Below are 25,133 nucleotides of genomic sequence, written 5' to 3' on the forward strand. Positions count from 1 at the left end.
TGTCCCTTATGTATTCCTCCGGGGTTACGGTTTCAATAACATTGGTTTCAACATTTATAGGATTACCTGAGATATAATGTTTGATTCTTTGACCGTTCACCACCTTCGGATTTGTGCCTTCGAAGTTGTTGATTTTTATGGCACCGGAACGATAGACCTCCTCGATAACGTAAGGACCTTCCCATTTAGAGAGAAGTTTTCCTGCAAAAAAATCTTAAACAAGAGTTGTATAGCAATACATAATCACATACATTAAACTCACACTTTTGTATTCTTTTGTCATGCCATCTTTTAACTTTTGCTTTAAATAATTTGGCATTCTCATAGGCTTGGGTTCTCCATTCATCGAGTGAGCTAATGTCAAATAACCTCTTCTCACCAGCAAGTTTGAAATCATAGTTGAGCTCTTTAATAGCCTAATAAGCCTTAGGTTCTAGCTCGAGAGGTAAGTGACATGCTTTTCCATAGACCATTTTATACGTAGACATACCCATAGGATTTTTATATGCAGTTCTATAGGCCCATAATGCATCATCAAGTTTCTTGGACCAATTCTTTCTAGATCTATTAACAGTCTTTTGAAAAATTAATTTGAGTTCTCTATTCCTCAATTCTACTTGACCACTTGTGACGCCCGGATAATTAGGCTACAGTAACCTCACGTTAATGATGCCACATCACCATGGTTACTATTGTTAATCTTGCGGTGAATCAAGTCCCTTTTGAATTCAAATTTAAAATAAAGTTAAACGTAGAAGTTTTTAAACATAAAAACTAAAATGTGCTAAATGTGACAAATAAATCATGGATAATATTGGTGGAGAAACAACATCTTTATAAAATAATTAAATACCCTAAAGTGATTAAGTCGATAGTAAAAACAATTAATTATACTCCTATTATATTTTATAAAATACTAAACTATTTTAGCTAGGTGCCAAAGTTATTGTGGCAGTGGTATAATTAATGATATTATTTTAGGTGCTATTTGAATGTTTTACAAAACTAAAACAATTTGGGAAATGAAATAAAAACAAAAAACCAAGACTAACTAAAAAAAGGAACAACACCCCCACTGGGCTCCAGCCCAGCTGGCCTGCCCAACTGGGCCAAGGCCCAACCCCACTCCCCCAGAACCCCCCACTTCACGGTCAACCCCACCCCACCGACACCCACGTTCCTCACTCCCCCCTCTCTCCCGATCCCATCTGGATCAGGGCTGCGGAGACCAACAATGCCGGCGCCCGAAGCCACGTCGACCGCGCCGCCCCTGCGCCAGGACACCGTCGCCGGCCTGCCTCCTCTTCGTCACTGTCGTCCCCGACGTCCTCCCCGACACCCACTGCCCCGTGCCCTACATCCCCCCGTGAGGCCCCCCTCCTCTCTCCCTCGCACGATACGGCGCCGTCCCCGACCGTGCTCCCCGCGCCCATCACCGGCCCCTTCCCATCGCCCGCTCGCGCACGCCCGCTCCTCGACGCGCCTGGGGCGCGCCCCGCAACCACCGCCCGCGCCCCATGGCTTCACCGCTCCCCGGCCCGCTGCCGTAGACCCGCCACGTCGTGCGTGCCCGCCGTCCTGCGCCACCCCTGCTCCCACCTGCGCCTGCGCCAGCTCCCAACCGCGCCCGCGGCCACCCCCGCCGCGCCCTTGCGACGCTGCTGCTCGCCCGCTGACCGCTGCTGCCTGCTTCGTCGGCGCGCCTGCAGTCGCTCGTGTAGTTGCTCGCCTCCGGCCTCTGCTCGTCATGGCGTCGTCCTCGACAACACCCGACCCCGCCAGTGCCCGGGACGGAGGCACCGCACCCGTGCGTCGCCCACACCCTATGCCTCACCCGTCGCCGTTGCTCCTCCCCGTGGCCGCTCGTGCCCGCATGCCCCCTCCCTCGCCTGCCGTCGCCTCCTCTTTCTGCCGCAGGTCGATACCCGCCACTATAGCTCGCGGCCTCGCCCCTCTGCCGTCCGCCCCCAGGCACAACCGCACGTGGCCGCCGGCCACCTCCCCTTCGTCGGCCCGCCTCGCCATGGCTTCGGCCTCGCCCTGCGCCCAGGCGGGTTCGGCCTCCACGGGCACCTGCGCCTGTTAAGCCACCCACCCCGCTTGGCCACTTGGGCCTATGACAGGTGGGGAAGGCCCGAGAGAAAAGGAAATAAAAAAAGATTAAAAAATATAAATGATAATACATAATCAATTAATTAACTTAATTAAACATGTTTAATTGAACTAATTAAAATGTGTTAGCCTGATAACCTAGTTAGACTAAATTAACTACTATGTTAGTGTAACAGTCAATGACACGGGGCCGCACACCCAGTTGACCAGTCAAACATTGACTGGTCAACTGGGACCTCCTGGCCCACCTGTCAGCCTCTGGTACACTTCTGTGTACGCAGAGCTGGGTGCACCTAGCATTTAACTATTTAATTTCGAATTAATATTAATTCCAGAAATTTTAGAAAAATGAATTAAAACTTTGAAAATTTATATAAAATAAACCGTAGCTCGGATGGAAAAACCTTGTACATGAAGTTGCTCAGAACGACGAGACAAATCCGAATACGCAATCCGTTCGCCCACCACACATCCCTAGCATAGCAAACATGCAACTTTTCCCCTTTGGTCCATCTGTCCGAAAACGTGAAACACCGGGAATACTTTCCTGGAGGTTTCCCCCCCTTCACCAGTAGCAACTAGTGCCGTTTTAGGGCATACCTAGCACCGCGTTTTGCCTCGTTATGTTTTGTGATGCTTTGTTTCCTCCGTATTTACTGTTTCTTCCCCCTCTTCTTCTCCGGTATACCCCGAGACCAGCATTGATGCGATTGAGTATGACTACGTCACCGACGATCCTTCTTCTTGTGCAACAGAGCTACCAGGCAAGCCCCCCCCTTGATCACCAGATATCACCTACTCTCCTCTATACTGCTTGCATTAGTGTAGTGTAGCATGTTACTGCTTTCCGTTAATCCTATTCTGACGCATAGCCTGTCATTGTTGCTACAACTGTTGATACCTTACCTGCAATCCTAAATGCTTAGTATACGATGCTAGATTATCATCAGTGGCCCTACACTCTTGTCCGTCTGCCATGCTATACTACCGGGCCGTGATCACTTCGGGAGGTGATCACGAGCATATACTATATACTTTACACTGTTACATTACCGGTGATACTGTTTGGAGATGGGGGCTGAAGGAGCAGGTGGCTCCATCCAGGTAGTGGTGGGCCTGAGTTCCCGACGGCCCCCGACGATTACTTTGTGGCGGAGCGACAGGGCAGGTTGAAACAACCTAGGTGAGAGGTGGGCCTGGCCCTAGTCGGCGTTCGTGGTTATTTCAAAATAACACGCTTAACGAGATCTTGGTATTTGATCTGAGTCTGGCCACTGGCCTATATGCACTAACCATCTACGCAGGGACAGTTATGGGCATTCGACGTCGTGGTATCAGCCGAAGCCTTCGTGACGTCAGTGACTGAGCGGCGCGCGCCGGGTTGGACCGTGTAATGCAACTTCCTTTGTAATGGAGGTTGCTAGGTCTGCTCTCCGGCCGCGTACGCAACGTGCAGGTGTGCAATGGGCGATGGGCCCAGACCCTTGCGCCATAGGATTTAGACCGGCGTGCTGACCTCTCTGTTGTGCCTAGGTAGGGCTGCGACGTGTTGATCTTCCGAGGCCGGGCATGACCCAGAAAAGTGTGTCCGGACAAAGGGGATCGAGCGTGTTGGGAAATGTGGTGCACCCCTGCAGGGAAGTTGATCTATTCGAATAGCCGTGTCCCTCAGTAAAAGGACGACCCAGAGTTGTACCTTGACCTTATGACAACTAGAACCGGATACTTAATAAAACACACCCTTCCAAGTGCCAGATACAACTGGTGATCGCTCTCTCACAGGGCGATGAGGGGAGGACCATCGGTTAGGATTATGCTACACGATGCTACTTGGTGAACTTGCCATCTACTCTCTTCTCCTGCTGCAAGATGGAGGTTACCAGAAGCATAGTCTTCGATAGGACTAGCTATCCCCCTCTTATTCCGGCTTTCTACAGTTCAGTCCACATATGATAGCCTTTTCCATTTGATACCAATGCATACATATGTAGTGTAGCTCCTTGCTTGCGAGTACTTTGGATGAGTACTCACGGTTGTTTTGCTCCCCCTTTTCCCCCTTTCTATACTCGATTGTTACGACCAGACGTTGGAGCCCAGGAGCCAGACGCCACCGTCGACAACGACTACTACTACTCGGGAGGTGCCAACTACTACGTGCAGCCCGCTGACGAAGACCAGGAGTAGTTTAGGAGGATCCCAGGCAGGAGGCCTGCGCCTCTTTCGATCTGTATCCCAGTTTGTGCTAGCCTTCTTAAGGCAAACTTGTTTAACTTATGTTTGTACTCAGATATTGTTGCTTCCGCTGACTCGTCTATGATCGAGCTCTTGTATTCAGCCCTCGAGGCCCCTGGCTTGTAATATGATGCTTGTATGACTTTTTATTTGTAGAGTTGTGTTTTGATATCTTCCCATGAGTCCTGATCTTGATCGTACACGTTTGCGTGTATGATTAGTGTACGATTGAATCGGGGGCGTCACACCACTAGACTGTGGGTGATAAGGAGATGCAATTCTATGATTAACATCATACTTAGCAAGCATTTTACGGAAAGCACCATGAATAAAATGTGAACCACCATCAGTCATTAAATATCTAGGGACTCCAAACCTTGGAAAAATAACTTCTTTAAGCATCTTAATAGAGGCGTTATGATCAGTGATACGTCTCCGTCGTATCTATAATTTTTGATTGTTCCATGCCAATATTCTACAACTTTCATATACTTTTGGCAACTTTTTATACTATTTTTGGGACTAACATATTGATCCAGTGCCCAGTGCCAGTTCCTGTTTGTTGCATGTTTTTTGTTTCTCAGAATATCCATATCAAACGGAGTCCAAACGGGATAAAAATGGACACAGATTGTTTTTGGAATATATGTGATTTTTGGGAAGTGAAATCAACGTGAGACGATGCTCGAGGGGCCCACGAGGCAGGGGGCACGCCCCTGACTCTCGTGGCCACCCCGTAAGGCGGTTGATGCCCTTCTTTCGCCGCAAGAAAGCTAATATCTGAATAGATATCGTGTTAAAATTTCAGCGCAATCAGAGTTATGGATCTCCGGGAATATAAGAAATGGTGAAAGGGTAGAATCTGAGAACGCAGAAACAGAGAGAGACAGAGAGACAGATCTAATCTCAGAGGGGCTCTCGCCCCTCCCATGCCATGGAGGCCAAGGACCAGAGGGTAAACCCTTCTCCCATCTAGGGAGGAGGTCAAGGAAGAAGAAGAAGGAGGGGGGCTCTCTCCCCCTCGCTTCCGGTGGCACCGGAGTGCCACCGGGGGCCATCATCATCACCACAATCTTCACCAACAACTTCACCACCATCATCACCAACTCTCCCCTCCTCTATGCAGCGGTGTAACCTCTATCTTACCCGCTGTAATCTCTACTTAAACATGGTGCTCGACGCTATATATTATTTCCCAATGATATATGGCTATCCTATGATGTTTGAGTAGATCCGTTTTGTCCTATGGGCTATTTGATGATCAAGATTGGTTTGAGTTGCGTGTTTTGTTATTGGTGCTGTCCTATGGTGCTCTCTGTGTCGTGCAAGCGTGAGGGATCCCCGCTGTAGGGTGTTGCAATACGTTCATGATTCGCTTATAGTGGGTTGCGTGAGTGACTGAAACACAAACCCGAGTAAGGGGGTTGTTGCGTATGGGATAAACAGGACTTGATACTTTAATGCTATGGTTGGGTTTTACCTTAATGATCTTTAGTAGTTGCGGATGCTTGCTAGAGTTCCAATCATAAGTGCATATGATCCAAGTAGAGAAAGTATGTTAGCTTATGCCTCTCCCTCAAATAATATTGCAATAATGATTACCGGTCTAGTTATCGATTGCCTAGGGACAAATAACTTTCTCGTAACAACAAGCTCTCTACTAAAACTAATTTAGTTGTGTCTTTATCTAAGCACCCCAAGTAAATATTCAAGGAGACTCAAGCGTCTAAGCTTGCGGATGCCCCGGAAGGCATCCCCTCTTTCTTCAACAAGTATCAGTATGTTTTCGGATTCGTTTCGTTCATGCGATATGTGCAATCTTGGAGCGTCTTTTGCTTTAGTTTTCACTTTTCTTTTATGCACCATGCTGGTATGAGATAGTCCTTGGTTGATTTATAGAATGCTCATTGCACTTCACTTATATCATTTGAAGCTTGGATTGCCTGTTTCTCTTTACATATACAACCGCCATTTGTAGAATGCTCTTTTGCTTCACTTATATTTGTTAGAGCGTGGGCATATCTTTTGTAGAAAGAACTAAACTCTCTTGCTTCACTTATATCTATTTAGAGAGATGACATGAACTGGTCATTCACATGGTTAGTCATAAAATCCTACATAAAACTTGTAGATCACTGAATATGATATGTTTGATTCCTTGCAATAGTTTTGCGATATAAAGATGGTGATATTAGAGTCATGCTAGTGGGTAGTTGTGGATTAGTATAAATACTTGTGTTGAGGTTTGTGATTCCCGTAGCATGCACGTATGGTGAACCGTTATGTAACAAAGTCGGAGCATGATTTATTTATTGATTGTCTTCCTTATGAGTGGCGGTCGGGGACGAGCGATGGTCTTTTCCTACCAATCTATCCCCCTAGGGGCATGCGTAGTAGTACTTTGCTTCGAGGGCTAATAAACTTTTGCAATAAATATGTGAGTTCTTTATGACTAATGTTGAGTCCATGGATTATACGCACTCTCACCCTTCCACCATTGCTAGCCTCTCTAGTACCGCGCAATTTTCGTCGGTACCTTAAACCCACCATATACCTTCCTCAAAACAGCCACCATACCTACCTATTATGGCATTTCCATAGCCATTCTGAGATATTTTGCCATGCAACTGCCATCATCATCATATACATGACTTGAGCATTCATTGTCATATTGCTTTGCATGATCGTAAGATAGCTACCATGATGTTTTCATGGCTTGTCCGTTTTTTTGATGTCATTGCTATGCTAGATCATTGCACATCCCGGTACACCGCCAGAGGCATTCATATAGAGTCATATCTTTGCTCTAGTATCGAGTTGCAATATTGAGTTGTAAGTAAATAAAAGTGTGATGATCATCATTATTAGAGCATTGCCCAGTGAGGAAAGGATGATGGAGACTATGATTCCCCCACAAGTCGGGATGAGACTCCGGACGATTTTTTTTTAAAAATAAAATAAAAAAAAGATAAAAAAGAGAAAGGCCAAAAAAAGAGAAGGCCCCAAAAAAATGAGAGAAAAAGAGAGAAGGGGCAATGTTACTATCCTTTTACCACACTTGTGCTTCAAAGTAGCACCATGTTCTTCATATAGAGAGTCTCTTGAGTTATCACTTTCATATACTAGTGGGAATTTTCATTATAGAACTTGGCTTGTATATTCCGATGATGGGCTTCCTCAAATGCCCGAGGTCTTCATGAGCAAGCAAGTTGGATGCACACCCACTTACTTTTCAGTCTAAGCTTTCATACACTTATAGCTCTTAGTGCATCCGTTGCATGGCAATCCCTACTCACGAATATTGATATCTATTGATGGGCATCTCCATAGCCCGTTGATACACCTAGTTGATGTGAGACTATCTTCTCCTTTTTTTCTTCTCCACAACCACCATTCTATTCCACCTATAGTGCTATATCCATGGCTCACGCTCATGTATTGCGTGAGGTTTGAAAATGCTGAAGCGCGTTAAAAAGTATGAACCAATTGCTCGGCTTGTCATCGGGGTTGTGCATGATGTGAATATTTTGTGTGGTGAAGATGGAGCATAGCCAGACTATATGATTTTGTAGGGATAACTTTCTTTGGCCTTGTTATTTTGAAAAGACGTGATTGCTTTATTAGTAGGCTTGAATTATTATTGTTTTTACGTCAAATGATAGACTATTGCTTTGAATCACTCGTGTCTTAATATTCATGCCATGATTAGATACATGATCAAGATTATGCTAGGTAGCATTCCACATCAAAAATTATCTTTTTTATCATTTACCTACTCGAGGACGAGTTGGAATTAAGCTTGGGGATGCTAATACGTTTCCGTTGTATCTATAATTTTTGATTGTTCCATGCCAATATTCTACAACTTTCATATACTTTTGGCAACTTTTTATACTATTTTTGGGACTAACATATTGATCCAGTGCCCAGTGCTAGTTCCTGTTTGTTGCATGTTTTTTGTTTGGTAGAATATCCATATCAAACGGAGTTCAAACGGGATAAAAACGGACGGAGATTTTTTTGGAATATATGTGATTTTTGGGAAGTGAAATCAACGCGAGACGATGCTCGAGGGGCCCACAAGGCAGGGGTGCGCGCCCCAGGGGGCAGGCACACCCCTGACCCTTGTGTCCACCGCATAGGCCGGTTGATGCCCTTCTTTCTCGCAAGAAAGCTAATATCTGGATAGAGATCGTGTTAAAATTTCAGCCCAATTGGAGTTACGGATCTCCAGGAATATAAAAAACGGTTAAAGGGTAGAATCTGAGAACGCAAAAATAGAGAGAGAGAGACAGAGAGACAGATCCAATCTCGGAGGGGCTCTCGCCCCTCCCATGCCATGGAGGCCAAGGACCAGAGGGGAAACCCTTCTCCCATCTAGGGAGGAGGTCATGGAAGAAGAAGAAGAAGGGGGGCTCTCCCCCCTCGCTTCCGGTGGCACCGGAGTGCCACCGGGGGCCATCATCATCACCGCAATCTTCACCAACAACTTCACCACCAACTCTTCCCCCCTCTATGCAGCGGTGTAACCTCTCTCTTACCCGCTGTAATCTCTACTTAAACATGGTGCTCAATGCTATATATTATTTCCCAATGATGTATGGCTACCCTATGATGTTTGAGTAGATCTGTTTTGTCCTATGGGCTATTTGATGATCAAGATTGGTTTGAGTTGCGTGTTTTATTATTGGTGCTGTCCTATGGTGCTCTCCGTGTCGTGCAAGCGTGAGGGATCCCCGCTGTAGGGTGTTGCAATACGTTCATGATTCGCTTATAGTGGGTTGCGTGAGTGACCGAAACACAAACCTGAGTAAGGGGGTTGTTGCGTATGGGATAAAGAGGACTTGATACTTTAATGCTATGGTTGGGTTTTACCTTAATGATCTTTGGTAGTTGCGGATGCTTGCTAGAGTTACAATCATAAGTGCATATGATCCAAGTAGAGAAAGTATGTTAGCTTATGCCTCTCCCTCAAATAATATTGCAATAATGATTACCGGTCTAGTTATCGATTGCCTAGGGACAAATAACTTTCTCGTAACAACAAGCTCTCTACTAAAACTAATTTAGTTGTGTCTTTATCTAAACAGCCCCTCCTTTTTATTTACTTGCTCTTTATTATCTTTCAAACCTATACAACAACACCTACAAAGTACTTCTAGTTTCATACTTGTTCTAGGTAAAGCGAACGTCAAGTGTGCGTAGAGTTGTATCGGTGGTCGATAGAACTTGAGGGAATATTTGTTCTACCTTTAGCTCCTCGTTGGGTTCGACACTCTTACTTATCGAAAACTGTTGCGATCCCCTATACTTGTGGGTTATCAATCATCACTACTAGTTGGAATAGCTTCTACCCACTCAGTAACGTAATCAACAGCAACTAAAATATGTGTGTATCCATTGGAGGCAGGAAAAGGTCCCATATAATCAAAACCCCAAACATCAACTGGTTCAATAACAAGTGAATAATTCATAGGCATTTCTTGACATCTACTAATATTGCCAATTCTTTGACATTCATTACAAGATACAACAAACTTACGGGCATCCTTGAAGAGAGTAGGCCAATAAAAACCGGATTGCAATACCTTATGTGCAGTTCTATCTCCAGCGTGGTGTCCTCCATAAGCTGCGGAGTGACACTTGCGTAGGATCTGTTTCTGTTCATGCTCAGGTACACAACATCTAATAACACCATCTGCTCCTTGTTTATAAAGATGTGGGTCATCCCAAAAGTAATGTCTTAAATCATAGAAAACCTTTTTCTTTTGCTGGTATGTGAAACTAGGTGGTATAAATTTAGCAACAATATAACTAGCATAATCATCATACCATGGAGCAGTACGAGAAGCATTTATGACATTTAGTTGTTCAGCAGGAAAGCTATCATCAATAGGTAGTGGGTCATCAAGAACATTCTCTAGCCTAGACAAGTTGTCTGCAACGGGGTTCTCAGCTCCCTTTCTATCAATAATATGGAAATCAAATTCTTGTAGCAAGAGAACCCATCTAATAAGTCTAGGTTTAGCATCTTTCTTTTCCATAAGATATTTAATAGCAGCATGATCAGTGTGAATATTTACTTTAGAATCGGCAATGTAAGGTCTGAACTTATCACAAGCAAATACAACTGCTAAGAATTCTTTTTCGGTAGTAGCATAATTTCTCTGGGCATTGTCTAGAGTTTTACTAGCATATTGAATAACATTTAATTTCTTATCAACTCTTTGCCCTCGAACATCACCTACATCACAATCACTAGCATCACACATAATTTCAAAAGGTAAATTCCAATCAGGTGGCTGAACAATAGGTGCAGAGGTTAATCCTTTCTTAAGTATTTCAAAGGCTTCTGCACAATCATCATCAAAGACGAATGGTATATCTTTTTGTAATAAATTAGTCAGAGGCCCAGAAATTTTTGAGAAGTCCTTAATGAACCTCCAATAAAAACCGGCATGACCAAGGAAACTTCTTATACCTTTGATGTCCTTGGGACACGACATCTTTTTAATAGCATCAACTTTAGGTTTATCAACTTCAATGCCTCTTTCAGAAATTTTGTGCCCCAAGACAATACCTTCATTAACCATAAAGTGGCATTTCTCCCAATTCAAGACAAGGTTGGTTTCTTCACATCTCTCCAAAACTTGATCAAGGTTGCTTAAGCAATCATCAAAAGAGGATCCATAAACGGAGAAATCATCCATGAATACCTCACATATCCTTTCACAAAAATCAGAAAATATAGCCATCATGCATCTTTGAAAGGTAGCAGGTGCATTACCTAAACCAAAATGCATACGTCTATAAGCAAAAGTATCGAAAGGGCAAGTAAAAGTGGTCTTAGATTGATCATCAGCTAACACAGGTATTTGGGAGAAATCAGAATAACCATCTAAAAAGCAAAAATGTGTATGTTTGGATAATCTTTCTATCATTTGATCAATAAATGGTAAGGGGTAATGATCTTTTTTAGTAGCCTTATTTAATTTGCGGAAATCAATTACCATCCTATAACCTGTAATAATTCTTTGCGGAATCAATTCATCTTTATCATTAGGAACGACAGTAATACCTCCCTTTTTAGGGACACAATGGATAGGACTTACCCACTGACTATCAGCAACGGGATAAATTATACCTGCCTCAAGGAGCTTTAGTATTTCCTTTCTTACCACTTCTTTCATCTTAGGATTCAGCCGTCGTTGGTGATCACGAACTGGTTTGGCATCTTTCTCCAAATTTATTTTGTGTTGACATAGTGTGGGACTGATGCCTTTAAGATCATCAAGAGTATATCCAATAGCAGCATGATGCTTCTTCAGAGTTTTCAATAATCTCTCTTCCTCATGCTCTAAAAGGTTAGCACTAATAATAAGAGGACATATCTTTTTCTCATCAAGATAAGCATATTTAAGAGTATGAGGTAACGGTTTGAGCTCAAACACGGGATCACCCTTGGGTGGAGGAGGATCCCCCTAGGATTTCGACAGGCAAATTGTGTTTCAGGATGGGTTCTTGTTTAAAGAATACTTCATCTATTTCCCTTCTTTCATTCATAAACATGTCATTTTCATGGTCTAGCAAATATTGTACTAAAGGACCACTAGGAGGCACGACAATAGAAGCAAGACCAATAATTTCATCTTTACTAGGCAATTCCTATTCACGGTGTTGTCTATGAAATTTAGAGAAATTAAATTCATGAGACATATCACCTAAACCAATAGTAACAACATCCTTTTCGCAATCTATCTTACCATTAGCTGTGTTCAAGAAGGGTCTACCAAATATAATGGGACAAAAGCTATCTTGTGGGGAACCAAGAACAAGAAAATCAGCAGGATATTTAGTTTTCCCACACAAGACTTCAACATCTCTAAAAATTCCAATGGGTGAAATAGTATCTCTATTGGGAATTTAATTTTGGCATCAATATCTTCTAACTCAGCAGGTGCAATATCATGCATAATTTCTTTGTATAAGTCAATAGGTATTGCACTAGCACTAGCACCCATATCACATAAGCCATGATAACAATGATCTCCTATTTTAACAGAAATAACAGGCATGCCTACCACGGGTCTATGTTTATCTTTAGCACAAGGTTTAGCAATTCTAGCAGTTTCATCACAGAAATAAATAACATGCCCATCAATATCAGCCAAGAGATCCTTAACAATAGCAATATTAGGTTCAACTTTAACTTGTTCAGGAGGTGTATAGGTTCTAATATTGCTTTTGCGAACCACAGTTGAAGCTTTAGCATGACCTTTTATCCTAACAGGAAAAGGTGGTTTCTCAACATAAGCAGTAGGAACAATAGGATCATTATAAGTGACAATCTTTTCTTCAACTTTAATAGGTGCAGCTACTCACTACTAGGAAAAGGGCTACTAATGGCGCACCAATTTTGGCTACTAATGGCGCACTACTGGTGCGCCATTAGTATCACACCACTAGTATTTCTTACTAATGGCGCACCATCGGTGCGCCATTAGTATCTGGTATACTAATGGCGCACCACGCAGTACGCCATTAGTATAGAACACCATGCGCCATTAGTATGCCTCCCAGGGGGCCATATTTAACCATGTGCTTTGGCATACTAATGGCGCACTGTTGGGTGATGCGCCATTAGTATACTTTGGCATACTAATGGCACACTCTGTAGTGATGCGCCATTAGTATGAATATTAGGTTTTATTTTTTTTACTTTTCTGATTTTTGCACATGTTAAAAAATATATTATTTGACAGAATATAGACAACAGCACACAGCAACAGCAGATTCATCGAATACAATAGAAGATTAGTCTCCGAATACAATTCATCATATTAGTCTCCGAATTCAAAAGACCAAACAAAGATAAAACATTACAAGTCTCGAGACCGCGAGTATCGAGTTTGTCTTCACATTACAAGTCGATATCGATCATCTAAACTACCATCACATAGAAGAGAGCTGCGGTCATCACGATGAGCATCATCGCGATGAAACTGGTCTTGATCCGGTTCCTCCAACGCTCCCTCCTCTCTCCCGCTAGATAGCGGGCGTATCTAGATTCCGCCTCCGCCCTAGTGGTGTACCCTTTGTAACTATTACCGCTAAGACGGTGAACCTGTCTCCGACACTCCTCCCAGCCGTCGTAGACTCCGGGAACCTTACCCTTGTACACGACATACGGCGGCATCTCTATGCACAAGCCAAACAACAGACAATACATACATAAGCAATATATTAGTATGCAACAAAAGGATTGGAAGAGAAAAGCAAGACATTAATAGCACGATTCATGGTCCTACTAATAAATAGCATCGATTACATCTAAGTTGAACGACTGTCCAAACCAAAGAGACATACAATTCATTAAAGTTTAATTACAACATGAGCCAATCAATGTTTCCAAACTACACATCACTACTTTCGACTCGACTCATGGGACAGGAGCGTGGATGAAGCCGCCGTTTGTCGTGATGGTCATGAAATCATGGGCGTTGTCAGCCTGCATTTGTAGCGTTCCGTCTATCTCACTGTTGGACGGTTGATATCTGAGGAAGAACTTCCCCGAGGTATGAAGGACATCTTGATGGATGATGTCCGCAAACTCCGACTGGATGCGAAAGAATTCTTGTCTGATGTCCGTGTCCTGGATTGCCAACAAGCTCGCGGCCCAATCTTTGAGATTATCTGGTAGCAGAAGGTGATGAAGGTCCCTTACGATCGCCCGCATGTGATGGAGGGCGTAGTAGGAATCCTTCTGACCGCGAGGCGGCTGCTTGACACAGCAGAACGTCGTATTGTGGGCGAACACGTGCTTGCCGTACTTACGAACTGCCCTGGTGAAGGTGCCTCCAGATTTGGCGTAGCCGGGGAGAACATCATCAAGAACTTTCTTGATATTTGTGTAGTCTATCTTGGAGTCACGGTTCGGGTCAAAATACGTGGCCATGGAATATTTCGGGCTTAAGAGGATGAGTGTGCAATGTGTGTCACTGCATAGAACACGGGATGTTAGAAAAAAAAGAATGATCGAAATCTAAGAAATCATATGTTACGGGGCGGTTAAGGGATGACTTACTCGGGAAAGTAAGCCACAAGGAAGTTATCCTTTTCTGGGTTTGCCAGAATGATGCCATCGAGGTGTGAACTCGCGACTTGGCGGTCCCCAGCGCTGCTCAAGAGCTTGGCACGCATGTAGAAGGGGTCGACTATCGCGATGTCCGGGGTCTTGTCTCTAATGATCCGCATCTCCATACTCAGCGAAAACAGCCAAACGAAGGTGTAGTGCAGCGGATGAAGGTTAAACATAGCAAAGATGCCATCAAACCGCAGGACAATTGTACCCCCGATGTCGCCATCCACAAGGCCCTTGCCCTCTGGCACCTTGTCCACGAAAACCGGGTATGCCACATCATTCTCTCTAAGACGCCGCTTCTCCAAAGAAAGAACACTGTCGTGCATACTCCGCATAGCATCGGTTGCAGCATTGAGCATATTACTCGGTAGCATCGCCCTACCTGACACATGCACCCTCCTCGAGATATCCTTAGGTGAAGGTGGACCGTCCTGAGCATGAATCGTACTCGGTGCCGGCTGGCTCGCACCGACGCCCTTTTTAGTCTTCCGTTTCCGGCTCTTCTTCTTGATCTGCTGTAATGGGACCGAGTTCTACTCACAGACCGCCTTCTTGAGCGTGTTGGGGCTGATAATATTTGGCACCTCAGCTATCTGAGGCTCGGTGAAGGCGGCAGCTGGAGGCGTCTCCTGAGAACTGAACGCCAGACGACGCCTGTTGCAACTGGGTTTCTCCGCCGTACCAGCTAGATCGCGGTCGTCTTGGTTGGGTTCTTGAGAAGGAGGCCCGTAGAACTCGTCACCGTACCCATGTTCGGCAAAGTACTTATCGATGTTGGTAAATGTACCGTCGTCGTTGTCGTCGTCCGGATCCTGTGCCATATGCATGTCTGGATCCTGTGCCATAGGGATGTCTAGCATGTCCGGTAGCGTTGCGGCGTTCTTTCCATGGCTTGGCGCCGGCATGACTGGCGGTCTTGTCTGTGGGGTGGTGTCCCCCGCCCCCAAACGAATCTGGCTCTTCGGCCAAAGCAGGGGCCGGCTTACGAAGGTGCTGAGGGTCATCTCATCTTCTTCGTCGGCCCCACTGGCTCGAATCGGAGGTAACAGCTCGTCGCAGCCTGGCAGCACCCGAACCACTTCAACCCTATACACTGTGGGTGGCATCAGATTACCGTGGAATACGGGGTTGCCCGGTTGAATGATTCTGCCCTTGGCGACATCGACCAACTCGCCGCCCACGAAGTGCAGGAGAGTGCAAGGAACGTCGGCGGCGCCCTGCGAAAACATGTAGGGCTTCAGGGATGCCCAGTCAAAGGCAAGGAGATGAAGTCATCGGCCGAGAGGCTTAGTTACCGTGATGCCATCGAGCTCGGCTAATGTCGAGGCACCGCCAACGGCGGGCGTGCAACTGACGGAGGGGCCGCTTGCTGGCGAGGTGCCGGCCGGCGTACACCCGGGTGCATTAAGCTCCAATGCCCTTGCCGGCGCCGGAGACACGAATACCGCCTCCGCCGGAGACACCAATGGCGCCGCCGGAGACACCAATGGCGCCGCCGGAGACACCAATGGCGCCGCCTGCGCGCTGTGCGAGTTGCTGGCCATGAAGCTGGGAACCGGAGGAGGCCCCTGTTGGCCGCCCGCAATCCACGTCGTCAGCCCATGAATCAATGTAGGCACCATGGCGTTGAGCTTCGTTCCCAGTTGTTGTTCTAGTTGCTCTTGGACAAGCTCCGGAATCCGTGCCACTTGTGCCTTGAGTGCTTCAACCTTGCGTGACTGTCTTTCCGAGCTGGTCTTTTTCTCCTTTCGCCCACCAGCGGTATAGTATGACGACCATTTTGTGGACAAGCCTTTGCTGGCCACACGACTAGCTGGCCACACGACCATTTTGACGACTGAGCTTATCCTTGTTTTTCATTACGTTCAACGCCCTATTCAAAGGGGTGTCGAAAGGGGAGCTCTGAGACGACCCCGCGCTACTGCTTTCTTTGTCCTGCGGAAGGAACGTGAACCATTTAGAAATATTGGGGATTAATTAGAATGCAACCATATGGAGCTAATTACGCGGGGGTGTATTCCTTACCAGAAGAAGCTCAAGCGCCTTGGTCTTCGGATCCGTGGTAAGCTCCTTTGTTACCGGGTCCTCCTTGTACCGGGCCCTGAGAAAGTTCCTGGTCTGCTTGTCACGGTATTTCTCGAAGCGGGGCGGTAGGCCTTGCTCGGCACGCTCCGCGTCCTCCTTGTCACATATAGGCTCCGCCACTCTGTAACCGCCGGGACCGAGTTGGTGGATCCCTAAGTTCAACTGCCGCATTTCTTTCCCCCACTGACTTGATTCGGAGGTTGCAGGGCTCTCACACTTGATCTTGAACTCCTTGTAGTCATCTTCGCTCATCAAAGGATATTTCGTCTTGATCTTCTCATAACTATCACCTTTTTCAATCTTGCCTTCACCGTGCTTTTCCAAGTAGACAGGGCCGTGCTCATCCTCGTGAGGGCGGCACCATTCACTTTATTCCCTGAGAGGCGTGTGTTTGCGAACTCAGCAGGGAACTTGTATCGTTCATGCAGCTTCGTGAAGAGGAGGCTGCGCAAATTCCCTCGGTCCTTATGCCTTAGGTTATCGATGTTGATCGAGACGGTGCTCCGGAGAATGCACCCGAGTTGAACCGAGTACCCCTTGACTATGTGTTTGGGCGCCGTCGGATTCCCGTTAGAGTTCACTTTAGTAAATTCCTCCCTGACGGTGCCGAGCACGCTTGGGCGCCGGTCCTTCCGTTGCCTCTTCGGTTGGCTGCCATCTGTGCGTGCGCCGCCATCATCAGTGGTGGCATCCGCGGCGCCATCATCAGTGGTGTCATCCCCGACGCCACTAGGGGTTGTGTAGTCAAGATCGGTGTCTTCCGCGGCGTCCTCATAGCGGTAAGGTTCTTCCTCCAACTCCTGGGACAGCTCCCAGAATTGCTTGCCGCCCGAACCGCCGGCCTCATCGTTGTGGGCCATGTTTCGCTCTAAATAGGAGAAAAGTTTGGTCAAAAAGTTGGTTATTGTCAAGGAACAAGATCATGGTCTCATCATTTAGGGTTTGTCGACACCGAGGCATCCTAAAAGCTAAGATTTTATCATTTGGGATTTGTCGACGCCGAGGCTCCCTAGGTTGGGCCTAATCACTTGGCACTAATCACATGGCTCTATTGCCACCTATGTTGGGTTTATCATCTAGGGTTTATCGATGTTAAGGAGAATTCTAAGTTGGGCCTAATCACTTGGCTCTATTGCCACCTATGGTTTAATGCAGCAAGAATGGCGGGGCAGTTGATCCTACTTAACTAAGTACTAAGATACCCCGGCCCATGCATTATTCGCAAGTACCCCATATGTCCTATTTTTAGGAAAGTCATGCTAAATTTCACGGAAAATTTCGGCATGACCTTTGCTGAAAATAGGACATATGGAGTACCCGAATTTGCCAGAACGGAAGTTAATCAACATTCCGGCAAACTCAAGGGCCTCTTGGGGTACCTGCAAATTCATCACGACACAATGGTCGAAGACAAAACCCAGCAAACTAGCAAGATGATCATCTTCTTTGCAAGTCATTACTTGTCAAATACAGAAGAAGGAATAATTTATTTGTGACATAGTTGGCCCATACAGAAGAAGCAACACCCTGCACTAGCCTAAAAACAAGTGAAGTTTCACCCATATAAGAACAACTTTATAAAATCAGAGAAGTTGCTATGTTTTTTCTACTGCTAGGAAAAACATCACTCATTGGAAATGAAAATCTCAGTGCCAACATTTTGAACTTTGAAATGAAATACAATAGTAGTATTAGTAGTATATGGAGTAGTATCTTGTCTAGTAGTAGTATTAGTTGTATATGGAGTAGCAAGTTTTGCCTCAGAGACCGCAAAAGCTATGTTGTTTCTCAATTCAGATAGCTAAGTGGAAAACCACGTCAAGTTCTGTTTTAATACTCTATTTCTCAATGCATGCAATTGGTTTCATCTAGACTACATCATAGAACCACCAATAAAGGACACTGAAAAAATATATATAGAAGCCTACGGTTCCTATCCTTGAGTAGCATGATTAGAGATGAGTAGATCTCCTAAAGGTGTCCTAAGCACCTGCTGTTACTCTTGGAAGCAATGCAAACATGTAAAAGTTATTACTGTTGACAATACTACTCAAATATCCAACTATCAGGACACAAGGCATGATAATCCATCTAATCTAATGAAATCTGAACTCAACCTGATCATGGTTCATGCCCTCAGACACATCAGCACCTCAAGAATGCCATGACAAAAATGAAAAGGACCAAGACAATCACCACAGAAGTGAAGAGAGAACTCGGGGCCTCTTTGACAAAAATGAAAAGGACCAATACAATGAAAAGGACCAGTTGTGCATCAAACATTATAATGCCGCAGGGCAAGGTCTCAAGTTACATGATCAGTTGTGCTTGACTGAAAATTTTGACAGGAAAATTTTGACTGAAATTTTGACTGGAGTAACAAAGGCATAACAGTAGAAATTACAGGTGTAGATTGCTCTGTTCAACAAACTTCCTATCAGTCCAACAATGTTTCTGAATCTAAACTTTTCAGTTAACAGAACCTAAACCTGACAATGTTCAGTTAACAGAAAGGGGGGGAGGGGAACCGGTGCAGCTCACCGAGAGGAAGATGATGGCGAGCTCATGCGGGGCCGGGGTTGACGAGGTGACGCGGATCGACGGTGAGGCGTCGGTGTCGTAGAGGCGCCGGAGACCTTGCCCTGGGAGACAGAGAAAGGGCCGTTAGCCCCGGCGCAGGCGAGGGGCAAGGGGAGGAGGAGGGTCGGGGGGGGGGCGTACGGTGCTGTGTCGCTGCTCGGCGCCGACAGCGAGGAGGAAGGCGAAGACGTTGAGGGTCGGGGCGGCGGGGGTGGGGGCGCGGGGGCGGCGGGGGTGGAGTCCAGTGGGGGTCGGGGCGGCGGCGTCGTGGGTTGGGGCGGCAGCGTCGTGTGTCTGGCGAGGGAGAGAGGGACGAATGGGATCTGGCGAGGGAGAGGGAGGACTTAGCTATAGGGGGGAAGCTTACTAATGGCGCACCACCCATCGGTGCGCCATTAGAAATTGTTTTTTTAGATAGCAATGGCGCACCCACCATCGGTGCGCCATTAGAAATCTTTTTTCTAGATAGCAATGGCGCACCACCAGGCCGGTGCGCCATTAGTATATTTTATTATTATTTTTTTAATAAATGAATAAGAATATGAAACAGTAATATTTTTTTATAAAAACAGTAATAATTGTTGTTTAACAACAATTGTAGTCTACAATTTTTTTTAGAAAATGAATAAGAATATGAAACAGTAATATTTTTTTATAAAAACAGTAATAATTGTTGTTTAACGACAATTGTAGTCTACAATTTTTTTAGAAAATGAATATGAATATGAAACAGTAATAATTTTTTATAAAAACAGTAATAATTTTTTAAAAAATATCATCACATTTGTAATTTGAAAATATCATCGGCGGCGGCGGTGGAGCGAGGGAGGGTGCGGGGGGTGCTCTTCGGCGGCCGTGGAGCGGGGGAGGGTGTGGGGGGTGCTCGTCGGCGGCGGTGGAGCGGGGGAGGGTGCGGTGGGTCGTCGTCGGCGGTGGAGCTAGCGGGGGAGGGTGCGGGTGGAATCAAGATTGAGATGGAGGGTGCGGGGGGTGCTCGTCGGCGGCAGTGGAGCGGGGGAGGGTGCGGTGGGTCGTCGGCGGTGGTGGAGCTAGCGGGGGAGGGTGCGGGTGGAATCAAGATAGAGATGGAGGGGGATCGAGATCGAGTGTCCTCATGAATTCAAAAAGTGCCCATGAAATTTAAAAATATTCATGATATCAAAAAGTGCCCATGAAATACAATCGAGAAATGAAGACTACAATTTAAATACAATCGATCTTAGCTAGCTATCTGTTCACAAGCTTCTTGCCCTTCTTTTTCGCAAATGGAGTTCTTCTGTGGAATGGACGTCCTTTAGGTAGGGTGGTCCTGCTTCTTCTTGTGGGGTATGCTGCTACTTCATCGTCGTCGTCATGTTCGATCTTCGGGTCGCCGTACTTGTCGAAGTCTTGCTCATTGGCTACTCCATCCATTCCGATGATCTTCCTTTTGCCTCTCCTCACGACAACACGACTGGGCTTTGACGGGTCGGTAATGAAGAAGCATTGGTCCACTTGGGAAGCCAGTACCGATGGCTCATTTTTCGCGGTGACGTTTGCGCCCGCGGTCTTGGATTTGGCTTCGGGTATAACCATGGTGGTGAAATACCGGTCTTCTTTTAGGACGCTCTTGGCCCATCTGACACGGAACATTGGGACCTTCTCTCCAGCGTAGCTCAGCTTCCAGATCTCCTCGATCCTTCCGTAGTATCTCTCCTTGTCGTTACTGGTGTAGGATTCCATCGTTACCCCGGAGTTCTGATAACCATCACTCTTCTTGTCCTTGTCCTCGGTGTAGAACGTGTAGCCGTTGATATCGTACGCCTCGTAGGTCATTAGGTTGTGCTTGGCGCCCTGTGACAAGGCGAATATGAGTTGTTCTTCCGCAGAAGAATCCTCACGTAAAGGGTACGACAGAAGCTTCTGCTTGAACCAACGCGTGAAACATGAGTTGTGCTCTTTGATTATATCTCCATCCGTCCTCTGTTGGCCTCGGTCATTGTACGTCTTCTCAATAAAGGTTTTGTGCTCTACCACCCAAGGATCAAACACGTCTATGTCTTGTAGCGCGACTAGGTTTGCTCTTTCAAAGTCGGCGAGTCAACCCTCGAAGTCGACATGCATTTCGCGGCGACCCTCACGGTGAACCCATCCAGCGAGCCTGCCGAGGTGCCTGTTGACGGGCAGACCAACGGGGTTCTCGATGCCTAGATAATTCATGCAGTAGGAGATGCACTCTTCGGTCAGAAAGCCCCTGGTTATACTTCCCTCTGGACGTGACATGTTGCGAACGTATCCATTGATGACACCATTCATCCTTTTGAACGGCATCATGCTGTGCAGAAACATTGGCCCGAGTTGGATGATATCCTCCACGATATGGACCAGCAGATGCACCATAATGTTGAAGAATGCGGGCGGGAAGTACATCTCAAGCTCGCATAGTATCACCACGATCTCTTCCTGTAGCCTTCTGAGTTGCCTCACGCCAACCGACTTCCGAGAGATGACGTCGAAAAAGTTGCATAGGCCAAATAGCGTTTCACGGACGTGCGCGTCCATGATCCCACAGATTGCAATTGGAAGTATCTACGTGATCAGCACGTGACAGTCGTGAGACTTCATCCCACTGAACTTTTGCTTCGCTGGGTCTAGGTATCATCTTATCTTCCCCGCGTAACCGTAAGGAAGTTTTACTCCTACGAGGCAGGTGAAAAACTGCTCAATCTCCTCCTGACTTAGAGTGAAGCATGCGGGAGGGTAGTCATTTCCGGTCTTCTTGGCCTTTTTGCCTTTGCGATGACTTTCTGTGTCCTTGTTCGCCTCATCATCATCATCATCATCATCATCATCATCATCATCATCATTAGCGTGAAGCTCCTGCCTGATGCCCATTGATTTCAAGTCTGCCCTTGCTTTCGGCCCATCTTTGGTCCTCTCTGGCATCTTGAGCAGGGTACCAAGCAGACTCTCGCACGCGTTCTTCGTGATATGCATGGCATCAAGGCTGTGAGGCACACGGTGGATCTTCCAGTACGGCAAGTCCCAGAAAACAGACCTCGTTTTCCATACCTTCAGCAGCAGCTCTGGCGCATTTCGCTTCTTTCCCGGCTCTGGCGCCTTTTGCTTCTTTCCCGACAGTGGGCAATCTTTCCAATTTTTCAACAGCCCGTCTATTTCCTCGCCACTCCTCGTACGCGGGCGTCTTCGGGGTTCGGTTTCACCGTCAAACAGATCCTTGCGTTTCCTCCACGGGTCATCGTCGCGAAGCCACCTTCGATGTCCCACGAACACAGTTTTCGAAGACCTGGGATCTCTATCTAGCCGGCGATACATTGTGTCATCCATGCACCCGACGCATCCAGAAAATCCGTGGACCACCTGCCCCGCGAGATATCCGTAACCGAGATAGTCGTGCACCGTCGTGAGCAGTGCGGCTCTCATAGGGAAATATTCTTTCTCTGCGGCGTCCCACATATTGGCTGTCATTTTCCACAGTGTGTCTAACTCCTCTTTCAGCAGCCCTAGATACAGATTGATGTTGTTCCCTGGTTGTTTCGGCCCTTCAATTAGCATACTCATGTGAATGTACTTCCTCTTCATGCACAACCAGGGGGGAAGGTTGTACATCCACACAAACACAGGCCTGGTGCTATGTGTGCTTCTCTGGCTGCCAAACGGATTGACTCCATTGGTGCTTGCGCCCAGCACGATGTTCCTTGGATCCTTCCCAAATTCTGGGTGTTCGAAGTTCAACGCTTGCCACTGGCTCCCATCCTTAGGGTGACTCAACATCTTGTCTTTTTTATTTATCTCCGGATCATTTGCGTCATCTTCTCGCTTCTTCTCCTCCCTATCCGCGTGCCAACGCAGGAGCTTTGCTACCTTAGGGTCCGCGAAATACCGCTGTAGACGAGGAGTGATCGGAAAGTACCACACCACTTTTCGAGGAGCTTTCTTCCTCTTCTTGTATCGAGTGACGCCGCACACCGGACATATGGTAGACTCCGCGTGCTCGCCCCGATAAATGATGCAATTGTTCATGCACACATGATATTTCACGTGCGGTAAATCCAGAGGACACACGACTTTCTTCGCCTCCTCGAAACTGGTCGGACACTTGTTCCCCTTGGGAAGACGTTCGTGCCAGAATGACATGTTCTCGTCGAAGCATGCGTCGGTCATTTTGTGTTTTACCTTCATCTCCAAAGCCATGAGCGTTACTTTCAGGCGGGTATCCTCGGGTCTGCATCCTTCATACAATGGAGTATTCGCGTCTATCTCCAGTTGATCCAGCTTGGGTTTCTCTCGGGCGGCAGCTCTTGCATTATCCGTCTGCTTGAGAAGCATCTCTTGAATATGAGGGTCCTGCACCCAGCCCATCGATGGTCCATCGTCGTCTGCTCCGCCGGCATCTTCATCTTCATGATCATGCCCTTCGTCTGCTCCGGCATCTTCCTCATCATCATGTCCGGCATCTTCTACATGATGACTGTGTACAACATCACCGTCGTGATCATGTCCTGGAGATTCTTCGTCTTCTCGCCCGCTCGAGCCGCGGTGGTTGTCTTGCTGCCCTTCCTCATTTCTTGCCCGGCCCCCATGGACGACTTCATAGTCATCTTCATCACCTTGCCACCGATACCCATCCATGAAACCACGCAAGAGCATGTGGTCCCGCACCTGCCCGGAATCCGGGTCCGCAATAAGGCTCTTCAGCTTGCATCTTCGACACGGACATCTTATCTCAGTCTCGTTCTTTTGAAGCATATCGGCCTTCGCGGAGCTCAAAAACTTATTCACGATGCCTTCGGTCCTCGTGCGGACCATGGTCGCCTGCGGGGTAGAGCAAAACATATTTTAGAACCAAGAAAATTTTTGGCATGACTTTCCCTAAAAATAGGACCAATAAGAATGCATAGTGCCAAAATTATCGCCGAAACGGAAATGAATAAACATTCCGGCAAAATATTGGCAACCATCGCATTTCAAATACCGGTACTTGCAAACACAAACATATATGCAACACCACAAACATATGCAACACCACAAACATACATAGATCTAGCTAGGCCACAAAAAGTGCATGTGCACGTTGTTGGAGCGAGCTAGGGAGAAAAAAAGTAGATCTACAACATGAAGATAGCTTTTCCCTTACTTACCTATATAAAAAGGTAATTTCACCACTTAATTTTGATGAATCTATGGTGTAAATGAGGTGAGGCGGAGGAGGCAGCCGACAAGCTGGGAGAAGGAGGTGGAGGGAATGAAGTGGGGAAAGTGAGTGTGTCGGTGTGGCTATCCAAAATATCTAGCTGGGCCCAGGTTACTAATGGCGCACCATACAGCCATGCGCCATTAGTAACCCAACATACTAATGGCGCACCTGCTGGCCGTGCGCCATTAGCAGTTTTGCAAAATAGTAAAAAAATAAATAAATATATATATATATACTAATGGCGCACAGTGGCAGAGTGCGCCATTACTAGTTTAAACTAGTAATGGCGCACTTTGCAACGGTGCGCCATTAGTAGTTTTGCAAAAAACAAAATAAAAAAATACAGTAGTGGCGCACTCTATGGCTGGTGCGCCATTACTAGTTAGAATTACTAATGACGCACTTTGCCTGGATGCGCCATTAGTATGTTTGGAAAAATGAAAAAAATTGTTACTTGTGGCGCACCTTATGCCTGGTGCGCCATTAGTGTCTTCCACACTAATGGCGCGTCACCACATGGTGCGCCATTAGTATATAGTAGTGGCGCACCACTTCTCTGGTGCGCCATTAGTGTCAATTTGATCTATAGCCCTTTTCCTAGTAGTGACTTTTACTTCTATGGGAGGATGATATTTAAACCACTTCTCCCTCGGGAGATCAACATGAGTGGCAAAAGATTCACAGAAAGAAGCTACTATTTCAGAGTCAAGTCCATATTTAGTGCTAAATTTACGGAAAACATCGGTATCCATAAAAGGTTTAACACAATCAAACTTAGGTGTCATA

The 25,133-nt window shown here is 46.3% G+C and overlaps 1 protein-coding gene across 1 annotated transcript; it reads right to left on the reverse strand.

Moving 5' to 3' along the window:
* Nucleotides 1-1,830: 1,830 nt before the first annotated feature.
* LOC147990140 (uncharacterized) lies at nt 1,831-23,344 on the reverse strand. Its single transcript, XM_087537250.1, has 2 exons — nt 21,833-23,344; nt 1,831-2,079 (listed from the first exon to the last, which is right to left on the reverse strand). The coding sequence occupies exons 1-2, from the start codon at nt 23,342-23,344 to the stop codon at nt 1,831-1,833; spliced, it is 1,761 nt and encodes a 586-aa protein (XP_087393376.1).
* Between the last annotated feature and the right edge of the window lie 1,789 nt (nt 23,345-25,133).

The sequence above is a fragment of the Triticum urartu genome, chromosome 1A (genome assembly GCF_056163025.1).
Source record: "Triticum urartu cultivar PI428250 chromosome 1A, HENAU_Tu73, whole genome shotgun sequence".
Taxonomy (NCBI): Eukaryota; Viridiplantae; Streptophyta; class Magnoliopsida; order Poales; family Poaceae; genus Triticum; species Triticum urartu.

What these genes read in the sequence shown, in the direction of transcription:
- LOC147990140 (XM_087537250.1), bottom strand. Translation starts at nt 23,344, where the DNA reads ATGGCTTTGGAGATGAAGGTAAAACACAAAATGACCGACGCATGCTTC. An exon ending in AGCAGTTTTTCACCTGCCTC is followed by an intron (nt 2,080 to 21,832) that starts GTAGGAGTAAAA and finishes GTGGCTTAACAG; the next exon opens with GCGCAGGTGCCCGTGGAGGC.